This window comes from Podarcis cretensis (assembly GCF_951804945.1).
Source record: "Podarcis cretensis genome assembly, chromosome: 6".
NCBI lineage: Eukaryota > Metazoa > Chordata > Lepidosauria > Squamata > Lacertidae > Podarcis > Podarcis cretensis.
The window spans coordinates 43798320-43818468 of NC_137175.1; the positions used below are offsets into that span (position 1 = coordinate 43798320).

At 45.6% G+C, this 20149-nt stretch overlaps 1 protein-coding gene across 16 annotated transcripts in view; it reads left to right on the forward strand.

Annotated features, from left to right (window-relative positions):
- PLEKHA6 (pleckstrin homology domain containing A6) overlaps positions 1–20149 on the forward strand; it is a 197362-nt gene that overhangs the window by 148294 nt on the left and 28919 nt on the right. For 8 of the 16 annotated variants that reach the window (XM_079982325.1, XM_079982339.1, XM_079982329.1 and 5 more), the window contains 7 exons: positions 340–426; positions 4604–4657; positions 11290–11370; positions 15839–15907; positions 16688–16768; positions 17545–17694; positions 18752–18847. In XM_079982325.1, the coding sequence (XP_079838451.1) occupies positions 340–426; positions 4604–4657; positions 11290–11370; positions 15839–15907; positions 16688–16768; positions 17545–17694; positions 18752–18847 (618 nt within the window). The remainder of the gene's footprint in view (positions 1–339; positions 427–4603; positions 4658–11289; positions 11371–15838; positions 15908–16687; positions 16769–17544; positions 17695–18751; positions 18848–20149) is intronic. The other 8 variants (XM_079982335.1, XM_079982333.1, XM_079982340.1 and 5 more) reach the window with 6 other exon arrangements.

The window sequence follows — 20149 nt, forward strand, 5'->3', positions numbered from 1 at the left end:
ACTGGAAGTTCCAAGGGTAGGAGCCTGGAGAAAAACCTGCCCCTTCTTTTCCTCTTCTCCTAACAGAACTGTACTCCCAGCTTGTAGAACCAACTCCTCTTTTCCAAGAGCATCTTAGTTGTTCTTATGTCTAGGCCACATCTCCTTGGCCCTCCTACCATTGACCTGTCCCTCACCCTGACCGAATAACCCTGGGCAATTCCTTTGCCTTGCCTGTTGTCTCCATTGTGGGCTGTGCCAACTGTTCCGTATTGTGGGGAAAGGTAGCGTGGACTATGGTCACCCTACAGTGATATGAGCCTTCTTCATGCATGTGTGTGGTTTCTTCTCTTTCCTCAGTATGATTATCTGGGTGACAGGAGGCCTGTCCCTGCAGGAATGTTCCCCTTCAACTATCCAGCATCCCCTACGGTCCACGACAAAATGGTATGTCCCATTGGCATCCCAGCATTCCACTAGGGATGCTGGGTTTCCTTCCCAAGGTTGGGATCTAATTCAGAGGTGGGGTGAAGGATGTTATTATGCAATGGGCAATTTCTTCCTGGATATGAAACCACTGTCCTGTAACAGTCATATTCTCTAGTGTTTCAGCCTACAGGGATATGTTAGCTGTGTGAGACCAGTCTGGATATGTAATGCACCGTGACTATGCAAACTGACAGATAATTCTCTTGAAGACAGGGCTGCCCTTTTTTGGCGGAGCAAGGAGGGAAATAGGCATGTGATTTATAGAGATAGTGAAACAGCTCCTGTTCACACATTCAGCCCCCAGTTTTTACATTCGGTGCTTTGTTAGCATCCTGCAAGAGGAGTAGCATGTAATGTAAAATGGGTCCACCCCCCCCCACAGTTGCCCAGAAGCATCATCCATGTGATTCTCCTTTTTCTACAATTAATAAATAAAAAGGTGCAATCAGGAGTTAAAGCAGAGGCTTCATTTCACATCACAAGCTACATCTGCATGGCAGAAGGGAAGCCTCCATCCTGGCTTGCCCACCATGCCACTGTGGAATATAAACTGAGGCACAGTGCTCATTGCTGCTGCAAGCTTAACTCAAACATTTCCCTTTAGCGATCATGAGCTGCTGTTCAGAGTTTTGATCTGGCATGTGATTTGAACTTGGTACCATTTTGCTCCCCTAAATCAGGGGTGGGGAACCTGTGGCCTTCCCAATGTTGTGAGACTCCCATGAACCTCGGCCTTGTGGCCAGTGGCCCAGGGTTGATGGGAGCTTGAGTCCAAACAACTTCTGGAGGACCACAGGTTCCCAATCCCTGTCCTTAAATGAGCAGCACCTTGCCCGTAGCTATAGTGGCAACCATAATGCAGAAAAGGGCTTTCTGGAAGAGCACATTTTTCCTCCGGGATTCCTCCCCTATTCCAAGGATGTATTGCTTTGGCAGCCCATAAAGGAGAAGTGAAGAGAGCAAAAACCAGGGCAGCGGCAGCTTCCACTGCCAGAGCTTGCAATCCTTCAGTGTAGTTTCTGGGACAGTGCAAAATTGGGTGAGCTTGAAAAGGACATGCAGAAAGCCCTGTTCCCTGTTGCTGGCTGTCGTTTCTTTCAATGCTGTATTTTCCTCACTCCTTCTTGCTTCTCTCTTTTGTTTGGTTATTTGACTGCGGGGGCGGATCCATGTGGTGGGGGCAGAAACCACTGTGAGTGGGACTCTGCCAAGTGAAACTGCCAACTTCCATTTGCTCCATGCCAAGGTTCTTGACCCTGCCTGACACCTTTCACCTATGAGAGCAACCAGTAATTCCTGGACTGGATTAAGGTGCCCTGCGGAACAGATTCTAGTTGCACGGACTGTTGCACGCAGCTTCTCCCCTCACTCCCCCTGCCTTCTCACCAGCTATGCACACAAAGCGGATGCATGTGGCTGAACCAGGAGTGCACTGAGATGATCCTGGTATCACCGAGCACATCATGAACAGTCTCTCTCATAGCAGGTGCTCTGTCCCCATCTCCAGCTGCTTTGGGGGGGGGGGCAAATATCTGGTGGCAGGACTAGATGTGGAATGCGGGCGCAGGATAGCTCCTTTGAATGAGCAGTGCTAGCAGTCTGGACTCTTTGGCAATTGCTCGTTGCTGAGCAAGATTGTCTACCCATGAACACAGTCTTAGTAGTGTGTCCGTAGGTGACTGTGAAGGCCAATTCTGGACCCACATGTCCTTCCACAGTGGGGACATAGGTTTCTGGGCAGGAGTTGATCACATTGAGGATTTGCCAAATGTGCCTTCCTCTTAGCTCGTTTCTTCCCTTTGTCCTGAGTCCGTGCTTCTTCAAAGTCCCCGATGCCTTTGGTAAAGGCTGTTCTCCAATTGGAGCGCTCCAGCAATCTGGACACATATCTGTTAATTACAGACACAGAGCTCAGGCTGCCCCGGCCTGATAGTAAAGCTTCTGTGTATTTAGAAAGAGACAAATTGTTTCCAAAGCAGATCAAAATAATTTCTGTCTATATCTGAGAAGTAGTTTACCTGGGTCAAAAGCACACTGTTGGTGTCACGCTTGCAGAGAATAATGCACAGGAGCACCATTTTTGTAAGGGTTCCTTGGTGTGGTGCTCCTAACTTTCTTGCCAGGTGAAGAAGCTGTAGGGAGAAGCTGTAGCTATGCTTGCTGTCTCGGGTGATAGCTCAGTCATAGAGCATCTGCTTTGCATGCAGAATGTCCTAGATTCAATCCCTGACATCTCCAGGTTGATCTGTGAGGGACCATGTCTGAAATCCTGGAGAGACATTTCCAGTTAGCATAGATGGACTAATGGTCTGGCTTGGTATATGGCAGCTTCCTGTATGCCTGTAGCTAGAATAGGTAGACCATCCCCAGCTTTTCCAATGGACATCCATGTAGAGGCTGGGTAGAGATTGAGTAAAATCCAATTTGCATGACCCAAAGTGATGCCCCAGGAATGTAGACTGAGTAAATCTGTGCAGAGTTTGATGTGTGCAGAATCCGCTGTTTGTTTCAGCACGCTGCCAGCTTTCAGCTTAGCCAGTTTTTGCTGCACAGTTGTGAAGCCGTTGAAAGGGTTGCTGAGCTTTTGGAAGAGGCCATATGTGTGGAGCCAATAGCGCAATCCCTTCTTCCCCTGCAGAACTCTGAATGGATGTGCTGAGCCCACGTTCTCAACATGCCATTTTTGGCATAAAGACTGTAGAGCAGTCACTGTGGACGAGAGAATTTCCACCTAATCCTAGGCTTTCAAAGCCAGGTGCCTTGCTGGGAAAAATGTGGGAGTGCTAACTGCGGGGACAAACCTATTGGTAGCAAACTTTGCCTCTGCAGCAGGAGTGAATTAACAATTCTTATAGGCCTATGCCACCAATAAAACAGATTATAATAATGGCTTAGTGGGTATTACGGGTGCTACATTGCAATGAAAAGTGAGCCCTGTTTGGAGCAAATATGTGTGGGCTTCAAGTCAGAGGGGGCCTGTGCACCAGCTCCATTTCAGACCTTCCCATGTTGGCAGGAGGACTATAGCTCAGTGACAGAGCATCTGCTTTGCATGTAGAAGGTCTCAGGTTCAGTCCCCAGCATTTTCAGGTAGGACTGTCTGAAACCCTGCAGAGCTGTGCCAGGCACAGGTGCTCACTTTAGCACTCATGGCCCAGCATTTTGTTATTATTTTTGTCTCAAACTTTCCCCTTGAAACCCTGCTCCTTAAAACTGAGTCAGAGCAAACACCAATTCAGGTTTTCTCTGACTAAGCTTTTTAAAGAGCAGGTTTTTGCAGGGGAAGTTCTGGAGCAGGAACAAAAAGGCACTGGGACACAGAGCTTTACATCGTGGACCGTGCCTGGAAAGAGCAGAGGAAAGGTGTGTATAAGCCCTGTGCTAGATGGACCTGCAGCCTGACTCAGCAGAAGGCAGCTTCCTCATCTGGAAGGTCTGAAGAGGAACTCTGAGTGCGTTCAGTTGAACATGCTGAGGATCCTCCTTCACACTGCATGTGGGAAGGTCTGCAGTGAAGCCAGCGCATGTGGGACTGTTGGAGTGAGGCTTGTGTGTGTGCATGCCCCACCCCACCTTTAGCCCACAAGCGTTCAACCCAGAGACCCTCAAAGGGCTACATTCCTTACTGTTGGGGGAGAGCATTAATATATTTTACCAGCTTAGTGGCCTACTCCAGTGGCCTGGAGGAAGGTAGCATGGCCCTCTTGTTAATCCACACCTGTCCAGCAGAAGGCGACACATGGTATGGGGACAGAGCACTGACTATATGAGAAACTGCCAGGATCTCCCATTGAGAGTCCCTCTAAGGCAGCCTTCCCCAACTGGCTGCCCTTGCAGATGCTGTGGATTACAACTCCCCGTTGTTGCAGTCTGAAACATCTGGAGGGCACCTGACTGGGGAAAGCTCCTCTAGGGAATATGTCCTGGGCTAAAAGGACCGCTGAGCAGCCATCACTCACCCCACCCACCTACCTCTTTTTGGAAAAAAATGCTTGTGAGGCTGACTGTTCCCTTTCCTGTCTGGGGAGCTCTGTGCCTCTCTCGAGCTAAGTCGCACCTAACTGCTTTTGCTTCTTCTTTGTTGTTGTTTGTTTTTGTGTTTCCATTTTGCCGCATGCCTAATGGCTCCTGATAGGATGAACTTTTAGACCTTCAGTTGCAAAGAAACCTAGAGTATTTGGATCAGCAGGTAGGCCAAGCTGGCTGTCTCCCTCTCACTGCTCCCACCACATTTTTGCCTCTTGTCCTGCAACCCCCGCTGCCCCCTCCCCAGCCGTGCTGTCAGGTCAGTGTTGCCTTTCCCTCTCCCCTTTACCCTTCCTGCTCCCCAACATCTGTCCCTCTCCTTCTCTTGGCATTGCGGCAGCACTAGCGGGTCAATGTGGTTTGTTCCTTTCATCTTTCTTGTGGACAGTGACACATTTGTGTGTGTGTGTGTGTGTGTGTGTGTGTAGGGATGAATTGGGGAGGTTGGGGAGGGACAGCTGCTTTGCTTGCTTGGACATCTATGGATTCTGCTGCGCTGCAATTGCAGCCATTATTATTGCCGTATTTGGTGACTGTTGTTGGATTTCTGTGCAATTTTCCACACTAGTCTGCAGGATGTAAGCAGGATTTAGGGCAGGAATCAACTCTGTTGATAAGAGAGTAATCATGACCCTAGAACTCTGGGTGGCAACCTATGTGTGGGTTTGGTTTTCTTTAATGTGAACTGTATTTGAATTTAGTTTGCACTCTGCCCACTGATTCATTCCATCCCAAGCAGGGTTATTTTAAATACAACACTCAGCGCTGTCACATCAGCACCCAATGCTCTCATGCAGTTGCTGGCAAGACCCGCTGGCACCAATGCCTCCTTTGTTCCCTCTCACTCTGGCCATCTTGCCTTCATGTTCCCCCAGCTGCTGGCTTATCTGGTGACAGTGGCTTGATCTGGGAAGTTGCGTGTGTGCGTGTGTGTGTGTGTGTGTGTGTGTGTGTGTGTGTGTAAATTTCCGACAGTGACATGGAGTGCCTGATGTAGTGTATGGCCCTAGGGCTTCGTGGGAAATAAAACCGGTAGGTGGCTTTCATTCAAATATGGATCTTGTATCCAAAGAGCTAATGCATTTCATGTTCGTGGCAGACGACTAAATATTTCTTAGCATTGGATAAATACTGAAGGAGTAACCTTAGAAAAATGGTATTGAAAATTATGCTTTGTGGCATCTACAGAATATTAAACTCACCCTTTGAAAGTAATGAGAAGCCGAGACAATACATAATATTTTTCTTTACTATCAGGTATGATTTTTATAAACGTGGATATGGGAAGATGAGTATCAATACAAAGAAATTGATAATGACAGAAACTTTGAAAAATGCCTGCATTACTGTTGAGCAGTAGATATTTCTCTTTGTATTTGGTTCATTGGTCATTGTTAAGTGTGCATTGTTAAGGTGTGCCACTGGACGACTGTGAAGCCACTCTGAAAACTGTAGATCCACGAGGGAAATTGGAGTCTCCTGTGGGAAGTCATGACTGTTTAAAGTGATTGATGTGGCTTTAAGTGTGTAGTGCATATGGGGTCTTAGATTTTGCCTAAGCCATCTAAGTCAGTCCATTACAACATATTGTGGCAGTAAACCCCATAGTTTAACTATGAGCTGTGTGAAGAAGTACTTTGGTATGTCCTGGATCTTCCAGTGTTCTGCTTCATTGACTGACCCCAGGTTCAAGAATGATGAGAGAGGCAGCAAAAAAAAAAAGCCTTCTCTCTATCCACACTATTAAGTTTTATTCTCCTCTGTCATGTTCCCTCTTACTCAATTCCCCCCCCCCCAACTAAAAAACCCTCCAATTATGTAACTTTTCCTCATAGGGGAGTTTTTTCCAGCTCCAAAATGGAATGGGCAGCATTTCAGAGAAAGCTTCCTTGTAAGTCCTGGCCTCCCACCTAGCAACCCAAATTTCTCTTCCAGGATCACATAATAACATTTCTCCTCAGTGTATATGCAGCATCCAGATTACGTGTGACAGGCAGACAAGTTACTGTGTGGTCCACATGCCCATCACAAACTCAACTACCTATGAGGCCAGTGATAAAAACTGCCACTAACAAGAGACCCCCAGAAAAGTATCCTCCATATGATAGGATGACTCTTAGTCCCACAAAGTATGTGTCCCGCTTTGAGGATTATTTGCCTCTTCCTTAGATTGAAGCTCTTCTTCCCCAAGACCATGATTCTCCATTATAATGAAAGAGATGGCACTGTGTGAGTGGAATGCCATTATTACGTCTACCAACTGCTCTGGCTCTCTCAGGTCAGATAATAGGACCTAAAGGGAACATACTTGTTCCCTGAGGACCAGGAAGTCCTTGCACTGAGCAGACACCCATGACCTCTGTCCAACATGCACATACCGGTAGTTGCATGTGTGACATTCTGAACATCCCTGCTGGCTTTCTACCTGCATACTTGTTGCAGGATCATAGGATTAGATAAAGAAGGCAGAAGGGGAGGGAGGCATACTATCTGATCTTTAGTCCATGTCTGTTCCCAACAAGAGTCTGGCTGATCAGGTGAAAAGGTGCAGATGGCTCAGACCCGGGGGGCGGGCGGGGCGGAGGATGTGACCCTGGTGCTTTCAGGTCCCATGGGTGCCTTGGGAGTAAGGCAAGTGAAGGTCCACATGAAACCTTTAAAGCCCTAAACGGCCTCAGTCTTGTATACCTGAAGGAGCGTCTCCACCCCCATCTTCCAGCCCAGACACTGAGATCCAGTGCTAAAGGCCTTCTGGCAGTTCCCTCGCTGCAAGAAGTGAGGTTTACAGGGAACCAGGCAGAGGGCCTTCTTGGTAGTGGCGCCTGCCCTGTGGAACGCCCTCCCAGCAGATGTCAAGGCAATAAACAACTATTTTACTTTTAAAAGACAACTGAAGGTGGCCCTGTTTAGGAAATTTTTAAATGTCTGACGCTGTATTGTTTTTAATATTCGGTTGGAAGCCGCCCAGAGTGGGCAGGGTATAAAATAACAATAACAACAACAACAACAACAACAACAACAACAACAACAACAACAACCACCTTTTGCCTATGAAACAGTTTGGGAGACTGATAGTAGTTTGTCCATGAGTGGAAGTAAGCTCATGAGTTTTTGTGAAATTTCATTTGTTGGAATATGAGATCATCTGTATGTGTCTGTGAATATATCAAGTTTGCATATGGAGCCTTCCCAACCTGGTGCTCTGCAGATGTTTTGGCTGGGGCTGAATGGGAGTTGTAGTCCAAACCAGCTGAAGATCAGCAGGTTGGGGAAAGCTGGTATATGACATTGCATACAAACTCAGCTATCTGACTCATTTAACTTTATCCAGCTTTTGGATAGTCAAAATTGGGTTACAGTTTGGGAAAGAACAGACCAGGGTGTTTAAAAAAAAAATTAAAATAAAATCATTCAGGTCAGGTACTTCACGTTTAAAAAACAGGGACAAAACAGATGCTTAATCTGAGGTATTGAATAACTAAGCATCAGATATCTAACATATATGTATTTTGTGTGTAAGAATGTTTAAGTATGTAAAGGTGTGCTAACCAGAAAGAATGGTTCAGTGTGCATGTGAAATGCGTGGGGTGGGGGCAGAAATCAATAATATAAAACCAGTTTTTACCATAATGGTTTTGTTAAAAAACAACAAACCCATGAATATAAAGCAGCTCAGTATACTGTGATAATTCAAATACCAAGCAACTAACCCAAACAGCCTTCCCCACAAGCTTTGCCTTGAGCTGAAACAATCTTTCATGTACATTTTGTCATGTTACGGGACACTTGCTGACCTACCCTTAGAGAAACAGGGAAAGAAACCCCTTTTGGGAAAACATCAGCAGAGGAGATTAAGTTGGATTTTTTAATATATATAAAAAAATGAAATCTCATTGCAAGTGCTGATGGATGTCTGATGCTGGCCTGAAAAAGTCTGCATTTCAATAAGCAAGCCTGCTCCAGAGACAATCTCATTACAGCTTTGGAGTCAGTAAATCCCCCATCAGTAGAGTAATCATGAAGATGTGCTTGTGTCTGTGTTGGACTGAAGCCACTGAGGAGGAGGCGGCACTTAAAAGTGCTCTGGGTTGGGCAGCCGTTATTGATAGTAGGCTTTTCTCCCTATAAAAAAGGATTCTTCAAGGCTTTCCATTTCTTTCTGTTCCCCTTCTGACCCACAGAGAAAGACTGATTTAAAACAGCACAATGAAATGCAACATCAGAGCCCTATTTGTTTGTTATGCCCTGGTGCCTTCTGTTTGAAAGTGCATTTTGTGTGCGTGTGTTTAGAGAGAGCTATAGCACCATCAGCTTCACTTGACTAATGGAGAAGTATGTGAGCCAAATATCATCTGACTCTTGGGATTTTTGTTTAAGCAACTGTTTTATTATTATTACTCCATTCCATAAAACCTTATGGAGTTGGAAGGAATTGCAAGATCTCTCTCTCTCTCTCTCTCTCTCTCTCTCTCTCTCTCTCACACACACACACACACACACACACACACACACACACACACACTAGTTTCAGGCACTTCTTCCAGAATCCCCCTTCTTCCAGAATCAATCTGTGTAACCTAGGCTACAGTGTGCTCTGAGCATGAAGGGGATGCACAGTGGAAGGAACTCTTCAAATCAATCAGCTCCAGATGATTCAAGCAAACAAAGGCACGAAAACCAAACAAACCATGGATCATTAGCTAGTGTGGAGTAGCCCTGGAGGGAGGGATTTATTATCAAGCCCAGATACAACAACCAGTGAGATTTTGTGCATGGACAAAATCTCAGGCAAAGGCCGGTCCACTGGATCAGCTGCCTCCTCCTTAGTTTGAGCATCACCAATCTGGCTCTGCCTGCTGGTGTCTCTGGCTGCACCTACTGTTGGTCTCCTTGTCTTGGTCCCTACTAGTCCTAATGGGCACCAGCCTCCATTGGATAAAACCCATCCCTCCACTTCAAGTGTATCCTAATGAGGAAACTATAAATCCTCCTCTGCCAGTCTTAAAATCCTGAAAAAGGGAGCAAAGCTGATTCCCACCAGGAGCTAGAGGAGCTTATAGAGACTGGCTCAACCAGGAGCTAGAGGAGCTTATAGAGACTGGGAAGAGAGAAGAGGAGGGACCTCTGGTCATCAAAGAAAGTGCTCCTGTTTAATAAGCAGAAGTAGCTGTTTACTCAGTAAGCCCCCGCCCCCAGGTTGGTGGTCTTTTTGTAGGTGCATTCTGCAAAGTGTTCTCAACACAATAATCGTGCATTACCGACAAATTTATTCCGCTTTCATTTGTTCTTTGACGCTGCCCCCGTGCTACTACTTTATTGCTATCTGGAAGAGCTATAGGGCAACAAAAGCAGGAGAAAAATGAAGCAGGGTGTTTGTGGTATAACAAGTCGCAGGATTTCAGTGGGAAATTACAGCATATGCACTGATCAGAAATGATGCAGGTGGACTGCCACAACACTTCTGCAGGCACAAACAGTGTTGAAAGTGGGACAGTGGTATCATTATGATTTTGCTTATTCATTACGTTTGCATCCCACCTTTCCTCCAATAAACTCAAGGTGGTGTATATAGTACTCCTCCTCCTTGTTTTATCCTCACAACAACCCTGCAAGGTAGATGAGGCTGAGAATGAGTAACTGGCCCAAGGTCTCCCAGTGAGCTTCATGGCCAGGTGGGGATTTGAACCCTGTTCTCCCAGGTCCTGGTCCAACACCTTAACCACCACACCACACTGGCTCTCATTTGTGCTCTTAGGAGCACAAATCATCATGAATGTGCAGTATGTATGTCTGGCAGGACCTGAAGTGAGGTACTAAGCCTCACTGGGATTTCAAAGCAGGCAGAGGGAGGCCCAAACATATCTTCACTCAAAGTCTGCCTTTTGTATCAACAAGGTAAATCTTGTAAGTACAGCTCCACCCCATCCATCATCCTATTGTTAAAGGCTGAAACTGATATGACGTGGGAGATCCATGATCAGATTTCCTGATCTATATATAAAATATCTCCCTTTAAATCATTTGTGGGTGGCTGTTTGGTAGGAGCAGTAGTACTGAGGGAGGGGGTGTTTAAACTTTTGATCTAAATCCCCCCGCCAAGCTGTTATTATTATGTCCCAAAATACAGCTTTGGATGGGTGTGTGATTAGGGAAATTGCATGGGGGTTGGGGGTTTAGGGGTTTAGGATGAAACATTATTTCCCCAGCACTGCTACTCCCCTGTGATGTGAATGGGCTAAGCAGAGGGTGTTATATATGATACACCTGTGTGATATGCCTCTTTGGGAACTGTAGGGTGATGTTTTGCCCCAATCATTTCTTTTTAAAGTTTCATTGGCAAGCCCATTTGCATGGGAAAGGAGCAACTCCAGAAAAGTACATGGAGGATTTCCTCCAGATGCAAATGGTAGTTAGATGAGTGTGTGTGAGAGAGTATCAAAACCATGTTTTGTTTGGAACTATGAGGGAAGAAGGAGGAGGACTCAATTCTTCCTCCCTGCACCCCTGTAGTGGTATTCAGGCTTCATTTCTTCATGATGCACCAAGTGCACATTAAATGCAGCCATGCAACTAGCATCACATCTTGTTTAGCCCAGTAATCACTCTGAACATTGATGTGCTTGTCAGTCCCGTGGACTTCCTTTGGGTGTGTCTTTGCCTTGTGACATCTGTTCTGAGGCACCAGTCTAGGTCTTTTCAGATTTATATGTTAGCGCTCACATGTGTTCAAGGCTGAGCTGCAGTGGCTGTCCCTCCTCTAGCATCTTGACGTTTTTTCTTCCTTGTCTGCCGCAGATGAGCGAGAGCGAGACTTTGATCAGTATGGTGAACAGAATGGTGGAGAGCTCTTCCCCTAGGGCTCAACTGTACATGCAAGTAAGACATCACAGCAGCTCTGCCATCAACCATGCCATTCCAGCTGCTTTTGCATGGCAGAACCATTCCCTAGTGTCACCCTTCTGCACCTCACATCCGCATCCATTTGTGAGATGCCCATTCAACATCTCATTCTACAAACGGCATTTATACATGGAGCCCAGTGAGGCACCTGTGCCCCTGCCTGACAGTGATCCTAATTCCCTGAAGCATTTTAAGTCACTCAAAATCCACATCTTAACCCACAGGTTGGAGGCAGATGGGACCCTCAACATTTGTGGATCTTAGTCTCAGCTGCATCAACAGCTCTGTGCCACCTTATGCCAACCTTTCTCTCTCTCTGTTCTCTGTAGATAAGATAATAAATGCATATATGGCTTAGGTTAAAACCTGAAACTTTCAGTTATGAACTGCTTGCCATGGCTTTTGGGGCTGGAGAAAAAAGCCTATCAATGGTTTGTGGGGGTGGGGGAAGACAAATTTTCCTCTTTCCTTTCTGGTATTACTTCCAGTGCACCACTGGAAAATGGTTGGGTATTAACATTAGCATATGTGAGCCAAGACGCTGAAGCAAACCCTGTTTTTAGCGCTGATGCTTAGCATTGGAATTTGTGAAGTGGGACACTTAAGTTTGCATTGGTATCTCTTGCTAAGGTTAGAGAGTCCTCTACCTTTTGCCCACACCCTTGTCCCAAAATAGTTTACTATAAAAATCTATGTGGATATGCTAGGATATAGAACAGGCTCTATCTAGGCTCCTACCCAAGGAACATATCTGTGCATCAGATCTAGGGGGGTGCACCCTCCACAGTGGGAACGTCTACTGGGAAGCAGAATGATCAGCTTCTGTGCTTAATTTTATTAAAGGGTCATCAGTACCAAGCCCTGGAATTTAATTCAGAAATCAGTGTTGAGCTTCAGAAACCACTTGTTGTAATTATTTGTATGTTTTAAACAGAGTTTATATATGTATATAGTTTTAATTCTATTAATTATCTAATTGTTTTTTAAATTATTGTCCCCCCCCCTCTAACTTTTAGCAGTTCTTGTTTTTATCTGTAAGCCACCTTGAGTCCTGTCAGGGATAAAGGTGGGGTATAAAATAGATAATGATAATAATAACAGTCACAGCCTTCCATATCAAGTGCTAGGTGTATCTATTTTTGTCAGATCCCCATGTTAGCCAGAGAAGATAATGTCTCTGAGCCATGTGGTGAGCGCCACTGGGACCAGTTCAATTGCATGTAGTCAGGATTATCAGTGTTCAGAAACTTCTTCTTCCTGGCAGGATTGGAATTCTTCATTTGTCCCGTTAAGCAATACAATTGGTGATATCATCATAAAAGCTGCATCTCATTGCCGTTGCAACAAGCCAACCACCATCCATTTATATCTCTAAAGCTTCAGTCATCATTTGGTCACCTTTATCACCAAAATGTACTTTCTGATGCGTTTGCCACTCTTTATATTGTCCAGGCAGACTGTAGCAGAACAGGCTAATGATCACTGGGTAGATGAGATCCTTGACTGAGTTTGGGGATGGGTTCAGCACTGCATTAACTGAATTTGAAAACAGAATGACATGTTTGATGAGACATTGTACCTCCTATCTCCTGCTTTGTTCACAGCACTGTGCCAAATTGCCCCAGAGAGTAAGGATATTCTGACAGAAGAGTGCCACATAGCTAGAATTTGTCTAACTCCAGCTCCACCTGGGGGTGGTTTTCACCCCCTGAGAGAACATTCTAACACAGTTTCACATTGGTGCCTTGTGAAGAGTAGTGACTTGCACTTCTTACACATAGGAGCCAACTCCTAGGGACCAAGGTCCCTTCAGCCCCTCACCCAATAATTTATTTTTTTTACCCAATAAAATATTTGAGGGGGTCTGCTCACCCCTCCAAGTTGATGGGCATTTCCATTCAAGTGGTGTGCAAGTGCCACACCTGGTGATGAATTAAGTGTAGCAGGGCTTACCCGCCTGTGCTCCCAATATTTTATTCAAGTTGGCGCTGCTGTCTTTCCATACTGATTATCAGGGTACATATAAATATGTGATTAGTACAGGTAAGGGATAGCTGGAACTGACATGAAATCTATGCTTTCCTTTGTTGTTTCATAGGATCTGTTCAGTCTTATCGTTCCTCTCAGTAAAATTGTGTCCCTACAGCATTGTGCCAAGTAATATAAAGTGGTCACTTACTGGGCAGAGCTTTAGCACCACTCAGGGCAAAACAGTGATCTTAAAATTATAAAATCAGGCACTGAAGATACTCAGATAATTACCATTCTACTTTCTTGCAGGCTGTGTAGCCTAGCATAACCAAGCCCCTCCCTCTCTCACAGGTCTCTCTCTCTCTCTCTCTCTCTCTCTCTCTCACACACACACACACACACACACCCCATATGGTCATGTGACATCTGGCAAATTAGATTCTGAACAGGCATCTTTCCATTGTTTTTAGCTACACACACAGAAAACAGCAACCACTTCCTACTTTATAGGGGGAAAGGTATGGCTAGTGATTTAATGAACTCAGCAGTTATGGCTCAATTATTATTTTTGAGGAGAACGATGCAATCCAAAACATTATCCATTACATTTCAAATAGGGCAGGATTTGATTCAGCATTTAGATTTGATCCCATCTAGAATCAACAAGATTCACAAGGGGCCTCAGACAAAGATCTTTCCTGGTCCTATATGAGATACTGCATATGAACCTGGGACCTTCTGTAGGCAAATCATAGAATCACGTGCCTTGCCACTGAGCTACAGCTCTTTTGCCTAACAATGAAGGTGATAACAGTGTTACAGGTGCTACTTAAAAGGAGAATGACATCTGTAGCATGGTACATCATGCTCATATCACCACTCTCTGTGTTAGAGGAGTTCCTGTTGATCAGGTTCTGCCAACTAGCAGTTAAGAACTTATTTTTTCTCGATGTATTATCATAACATGGTAGCTTGCTTGATAATAATAAAACTTTGGTTCTGACGTGATACTTTTCTTCTGTGCTGGATTGCATCAATTCTAATCAGTGCCCTCCTGTGATACCCGTACACCCCTTCTGGGTAAGTACTGCTGGATATATCACTGTTCCAGAGGGAAATGATGCAAAGCTGAGTTTTGGTTTTATGAATTCACACCAAAGGCCAATGCTCTAAAAAGGCCACCTTTGACCTGGCTTTCTCTCTGCGTTAGTTGTCCCGTCTGTAAAATAGTGGTTGCTCATAAGCAGGGGAGCTGGACATTGTGTGAAGAACCTCAAATCACAACACTACATGGTTGCATCTTGTGAAATCTATTACCCTGGGCTCGCGTAGCTTTGAAATTCAAAGCAGGAAATAAACTGGGAATAAAACCAGAGGGTGGTGGCGTCTGACTATATTTCTGGATCAATGCAAAGTCTCAAGTTGAAAACAAAACAGGATCCTTCCGTGTTCTTCTTAAAATTTCTCTTTAATCCAGCCTCCCACTTATCCTGGCCTCTCTGTTTCCTGAGGACAGGACTCTGGTTACCTGTTCATCAGCCACCCTTTTATAGCAACATCCTAGACATTGGCCCCTGTTTGGCATGTAAAGATCTGCACTGCACATGGATAGCCAACACTGCTTTTAGGCCTACAAACCCCAGCAAAAATTCTTTCTGGTCTTCCTTGTGTGCTGTATACTAGCTCTGTATATATCTATTAACTAAGTGTTTGTTAGTAGATAACATGGAGCAGCTAACTTTTGGACCATAGCAATTATCGCATTTAGGGGAACTCCCCCATCATCAACCTGAATTCTGTGAGTGCCGGGCAGGCCGGGGGAGGGGGAGGAGAGGTCACATATTTAAATCTATTCACAACTGCAGTTGCTGTGATTGTGAAGGTGAGCTGCCATTTTTTTATGGTATGACTGGCCATGTGTAATTGCTTGGTGATCTGTAACGTAATGGAGGTTGCATGTCTAACATGCATGCATAGTAGAATAGCTGATTTGCTCATAATCTGAGCAACTGCCATATATATATAATTTGTTATAAACTTGACATCTGTAGGGATAGGAGAAAGAGCAATTCTATGCAGTTAGGAAAAGAGCAATTCTCTCACTACATTGTATGCAAGAGCTGCCTCCCTTGATGAGATGAAAGACGGCTGATTTTGAAAGATAGTGAGGAGTCTGCAGTCTAAGCTGGATAGATCCGTGGGAACTGAGAAGCAGAAACCCCCAGACCACAGTGATGGAAATGCTAGACAGTGTGTGCCTTTCCCTTCGGTTATTCTACCCAGTAAATGTTGCTTAATTAAAAAAGACTTGGTGAAAGAAGGTTGGGGCTTGAGCTGCAGGACCTGAAAACATGGAGGGCTTCCCACCCCTACGCACTAAGCAGAAGCAGCCTTGGATTTCCCCAGGGGCTTGTCATGACATGTCAACTTCACAGGCGGAGAGAGCAGGAATGATTTGTTCCTGTTTTTGCAGGTGTCTCATTTCCCTGAAGCCTATAGAGAGTCGCTGCACACCTACAAGATAAGCGAGCAAGATACAGATGTAAGAGCACCTCCTCCCTCCCTCTCTCTTGCCTGTCTGCCTCTTCCATCCCCTCTTCCGCTGCCCCCTCTCCATCCTCCACCCCTTGCAGGCTGTGCCTTCCCTCTCCATTTCTCTTGACATCATTAAACAGGCATCTATTCTGCTAGTGGAGCTGCAAGGTCCCAAGCACTTGTGGTTGCCATTGTTCACCAACCCCGGGCTGTCGCTTTTCCTGCTCCATCCTCACCCATTGTACTCTGGGTTTGTGTTTTCATGCTGGCATCATTGTTTGTGAGTCTGCCCTGCTCAGATTGTGCAGCCCCAGCAACCGAGGCTCTAATACCCGGAGGCCAGGTTGAGATCTGTTCAAAGCAGATGAATGCCTTCTACTATGTGAACCAGGGTGGAAGACCTTTATCCAGCTCAAGGGCCACTTTTGCTCCTGAGCAACCTTCTGGGGGCCACATGCCAGTGCTGGGTTGAGAACAAAGGCAATGGGTGGGTGGAGCAATGAATGCACATCTTTGGACAGCAGGCTAGTTCCTACACACTTGCACCTTTCTCTCTTTTCCATTCACACTTGCAAGAATCTTTATCAGAGTGCAATGACACATTCTAGTGGGGTGTGTGGACACCCAAGAAGAGTGCAAGGCAGGGCCAGAAAGGATGTGGCTAAGGAGGGGGTGTGACCTGGGAAGAGGCCAAGAGAGACTTAGAGGGCTACATTCACTTACCCACCCCAGACTCTGCTATGAATCTTATATTTCACCTTTCTTTTCTCGCCTTCCTCCATGAAAGAAGCTCCTGGGAAAGCTCTGTGAGCAAAACAAGGTGATGAGGGAACAGGAGAGGCTGGTGCAGCAACTTCGTGCAGAGAAGGTAAGGGGCATGTATCATAGCACACTTAATGCCATAGGCAAGCTGCTTTCTGATTTTTGGCTAACTTTCCAGAGGCTTTTTGAGGCTGGAACCTTATTGCATTTGCTAGGCTGTGGGCATCATCAAGAGGTTGTTATTTTTGTGGCAAATGTTTCCAGTTTCCCCAAAATAGGAGGCAGAGATGCTAAAAGTGGCCTTTGTAGCTTGTAGCAGGAGTATTGCTCATAGAGGGCTGTATCCAACAAAGTCATCCCATTGGTGCAAGGACTTCTGCTATACCTCTCTTCTCCCTGTGTGCCTCCCCAAATCTGCTTTTCCCCCAACCCTGCAGAGCAGGTCTGGGGCCAGGCACATGAGGAGAGAAGTGGGAGAGGAAGTCCTATTGCACAAGCAGAAAGAAATTTCAGGAAAATGTCTTCATGCAACACCAGGTTCCTTCTTTCCAAGACTGTATGTGTGGTGGAGGTTATGGGGGGGGGGGTGACCGTGTGACCTACATCTCTGAATGCTGTGGAAGAAGGCATGTCTAGATATTCAGGCAGATGAGCAAGTCCAACTCAGCCTACACCTGAACTTTATAGCCTTCAACCCAGTTCAGTTGCAATAATGCTTTGTCCTACAGAACAAATGATGGTTTTAGAAATAAGACCCAGAAAGGCTGAATGCTTGAGGCCAGAAAAAGAATTTTAACTATCCCCTAGTCTGCTGAGCTCCAGATTGCTGCCTAACCATCAGCTTAAAAAATAAATAAATTCCTTACTCTTCTCTTCACTTAGGAAAGTCTGGAGAGTGCATTGATGGGGACACACCAGGAGCTAGAGATGTTTGGGAGCCAACCAGCCTACCCTGAAAAACTGCTGCACAAGAAGGAATCCCTCCAGAACCAGTTGATCAATATTCGGGTGGAGCTGTCCCAAGCCAGCACGGTAATAAAGAAAATGCCCTGTTTATTCTTGCAGAAATCCCAGACACTCAGGAGCCTTCAGGAATCAAGAACAATGGTGGTGGAGGTGGTGGAGGGAAAATACATACTTGGTCCCTGTTGATCAAGTATATTTGACCCATCCAAACATGCACTGCCACTACCATGCTCAGCTGTGCCCAATAAGCTTGCTGTTAAATGGAGCAGAGAGCACAGCCCAGCCTATGGTTTGTGTGCAGCCTGCATGGCAGAATAGTGCAAAGACGGCCCTCTCTTCTGGCTCTACATGGGCTTTGCCCTACAGTATTTAATGCTTCTGCAGCAGCACGAGCTGCATCAGTGGAGCCTGTGTCTCCAGCTGAGCTGAGCCTGCATGGGCTGCCTGCTCTTGTTGCATTGCCAACGCTGGTGCTGCATGTGTCAGGGGAAACCTGGAGATGAAGAGAGGAATGCTTTGCGGGCTTGGCATTGCACAATAAATCTTTCTTTTGTCTCCCTGTTTCATTTCCTTTTTCTCTTATTTAAAAAAAAAGGAAGAGAGAGTGAGAAGAAAGCTTCTTTCAGCCCAATGAGAAGGTGCAATAGCATCCAAATTGAACCCCTCTGGTTCATGAGTGCATGCTGTGAGTTTGCTCTGTGCAAAACACGTGGGGAGAACTGGGGGAAAACCTCCTGTTCATTTCACTTTGAGTGAAGTCCTCTTTTCTGTTCTCATTGTATGTCCATTAGCTTCCCCCAGCGCACAAATATGATGCCAGTTTGTGTCTTCCAGAATGCAGCAATTAAATGCTAGCATGGGAAGCATACAAGGGTGATCTTTGTCCTCCAAAGAAGCTATTTGGAAGACAACAGTTTCTACCAAATGCAGCTTTCACCTCCTAGGTGAAGATTTACTCTGTACTGTGGTGCACAGCCAGGCTGGGCTGGCATCCAAATGAATGGCTCAGTAGTCAGTTAGCGTTTTTAATATTAGTTAGTTCCTCTGCACTCCAGGGACATGGAGAGGAGATTGCGAGTGAGTGTGTTGGTATCTTGATGGGACTGTTTGCAAATCCCCACAGGCTTTGGCCAACAGCACCATAGAATATGAGAACCTGGAGGGTGAGGTGTCAGCCTTGCATGATGACCTGTGGGAACAACTGAACTTGGACATCCAGGTGAGAGAACGAAACCTCCAGACCACCTGCGTTTAAGGAAAATGCTAGGGAATCCAGAGCAAAACTGGGCACAGACCTGTGGGGATGTCTAAGCATTTGTTGATAGACAGATTTGATCCTGGTTCTCTTCTTACAAAGTTGTAAACGAAAGAATAAAACCACCTGTATTCAGTTCAGTGGTACCTCGGTTTAAGAACAGTCCTGTTTAAGAACGATTTAGTTTACGAACTCCGTAACACCGGAAGTAATGTCCCAGTTTGCGAAGTTTACCTTGGTCTAAGAATGGAATCCAAATGGTGGCAGGGCACCGGCGGCGGGAGGCCTCATTAGGGAAAGCGCACCTCGGTTTAAGAACGGTTTCGGTTTAAGAACGGACTTCCGGAACGGATTAAGTTCGTAAACCAAGGTACCACTGTACAGTTATCATTTCACATAATTAAGCCATCATTCTCACACATCCATCCTTAAGGAAACTGACTATTGGACTGGGCTGCTTTTCCTAGATGCAAGTAAAAACATCAGAGCCAGATTTTAAGCGTTATTCATGTATGTGCACCTAAAATACTGTGCACTACTACCATGACCAGTCACACCTATTGTGCATGCACAAAACAATTATGTGAAGAGCTGGCATGTGATTTTTAATGGACCCATGTGCAAACTTTCATATAACTACTGGTGTGCTAATCCTATATGGAAATATGTTAGGAGAGACTCCAGTGCAGACAGTTTTGATCTCTCCTACAGTAGTTGTTAATACAGAAGCCCCACATTTGCATTTAGTTGTCATTGCTCCCAGTGTATGCTTTGGGAAATTTTTGATTGGGTTTTCCTAACGTAGAGCCTTATATTTCCCCAAACTAGGGTCCATCTTCTTAACTGTACCCTACCAACCCTGGATTTATGCAGCTTCTGCTAGGCATCTCTGACCCTTTCTTCAGTAATTACGCATTTTAAAACAGCCAAGAAATTATGTAGACATATGATGTGGTTGTAGTCTGTTCTTCAGTTCCAATGTGGGCTCCATTACCTCTTTGTTTGGAATTACCTGGAAAGAAAATTGCTGGTGCTGGGATGCATTTCACTGATGACCTGCCAGAAGCAGCTTCACAGTAGTGCTTAATTATCCTTAGAAGCCTTGTAAACAGGGGGCCAATGTTGCCCAATCCAGCTTCCCACCCCTCTTGCTATGCACGTCCCTCTGCTGTCATTCTGAAAAGGCAGATGGTGAGATATGGGAGACGCTGAAGCAGAAAGCAGGCACAGAGGTTGGCTTGCTGATGTTGTCCATGTCATTGACAC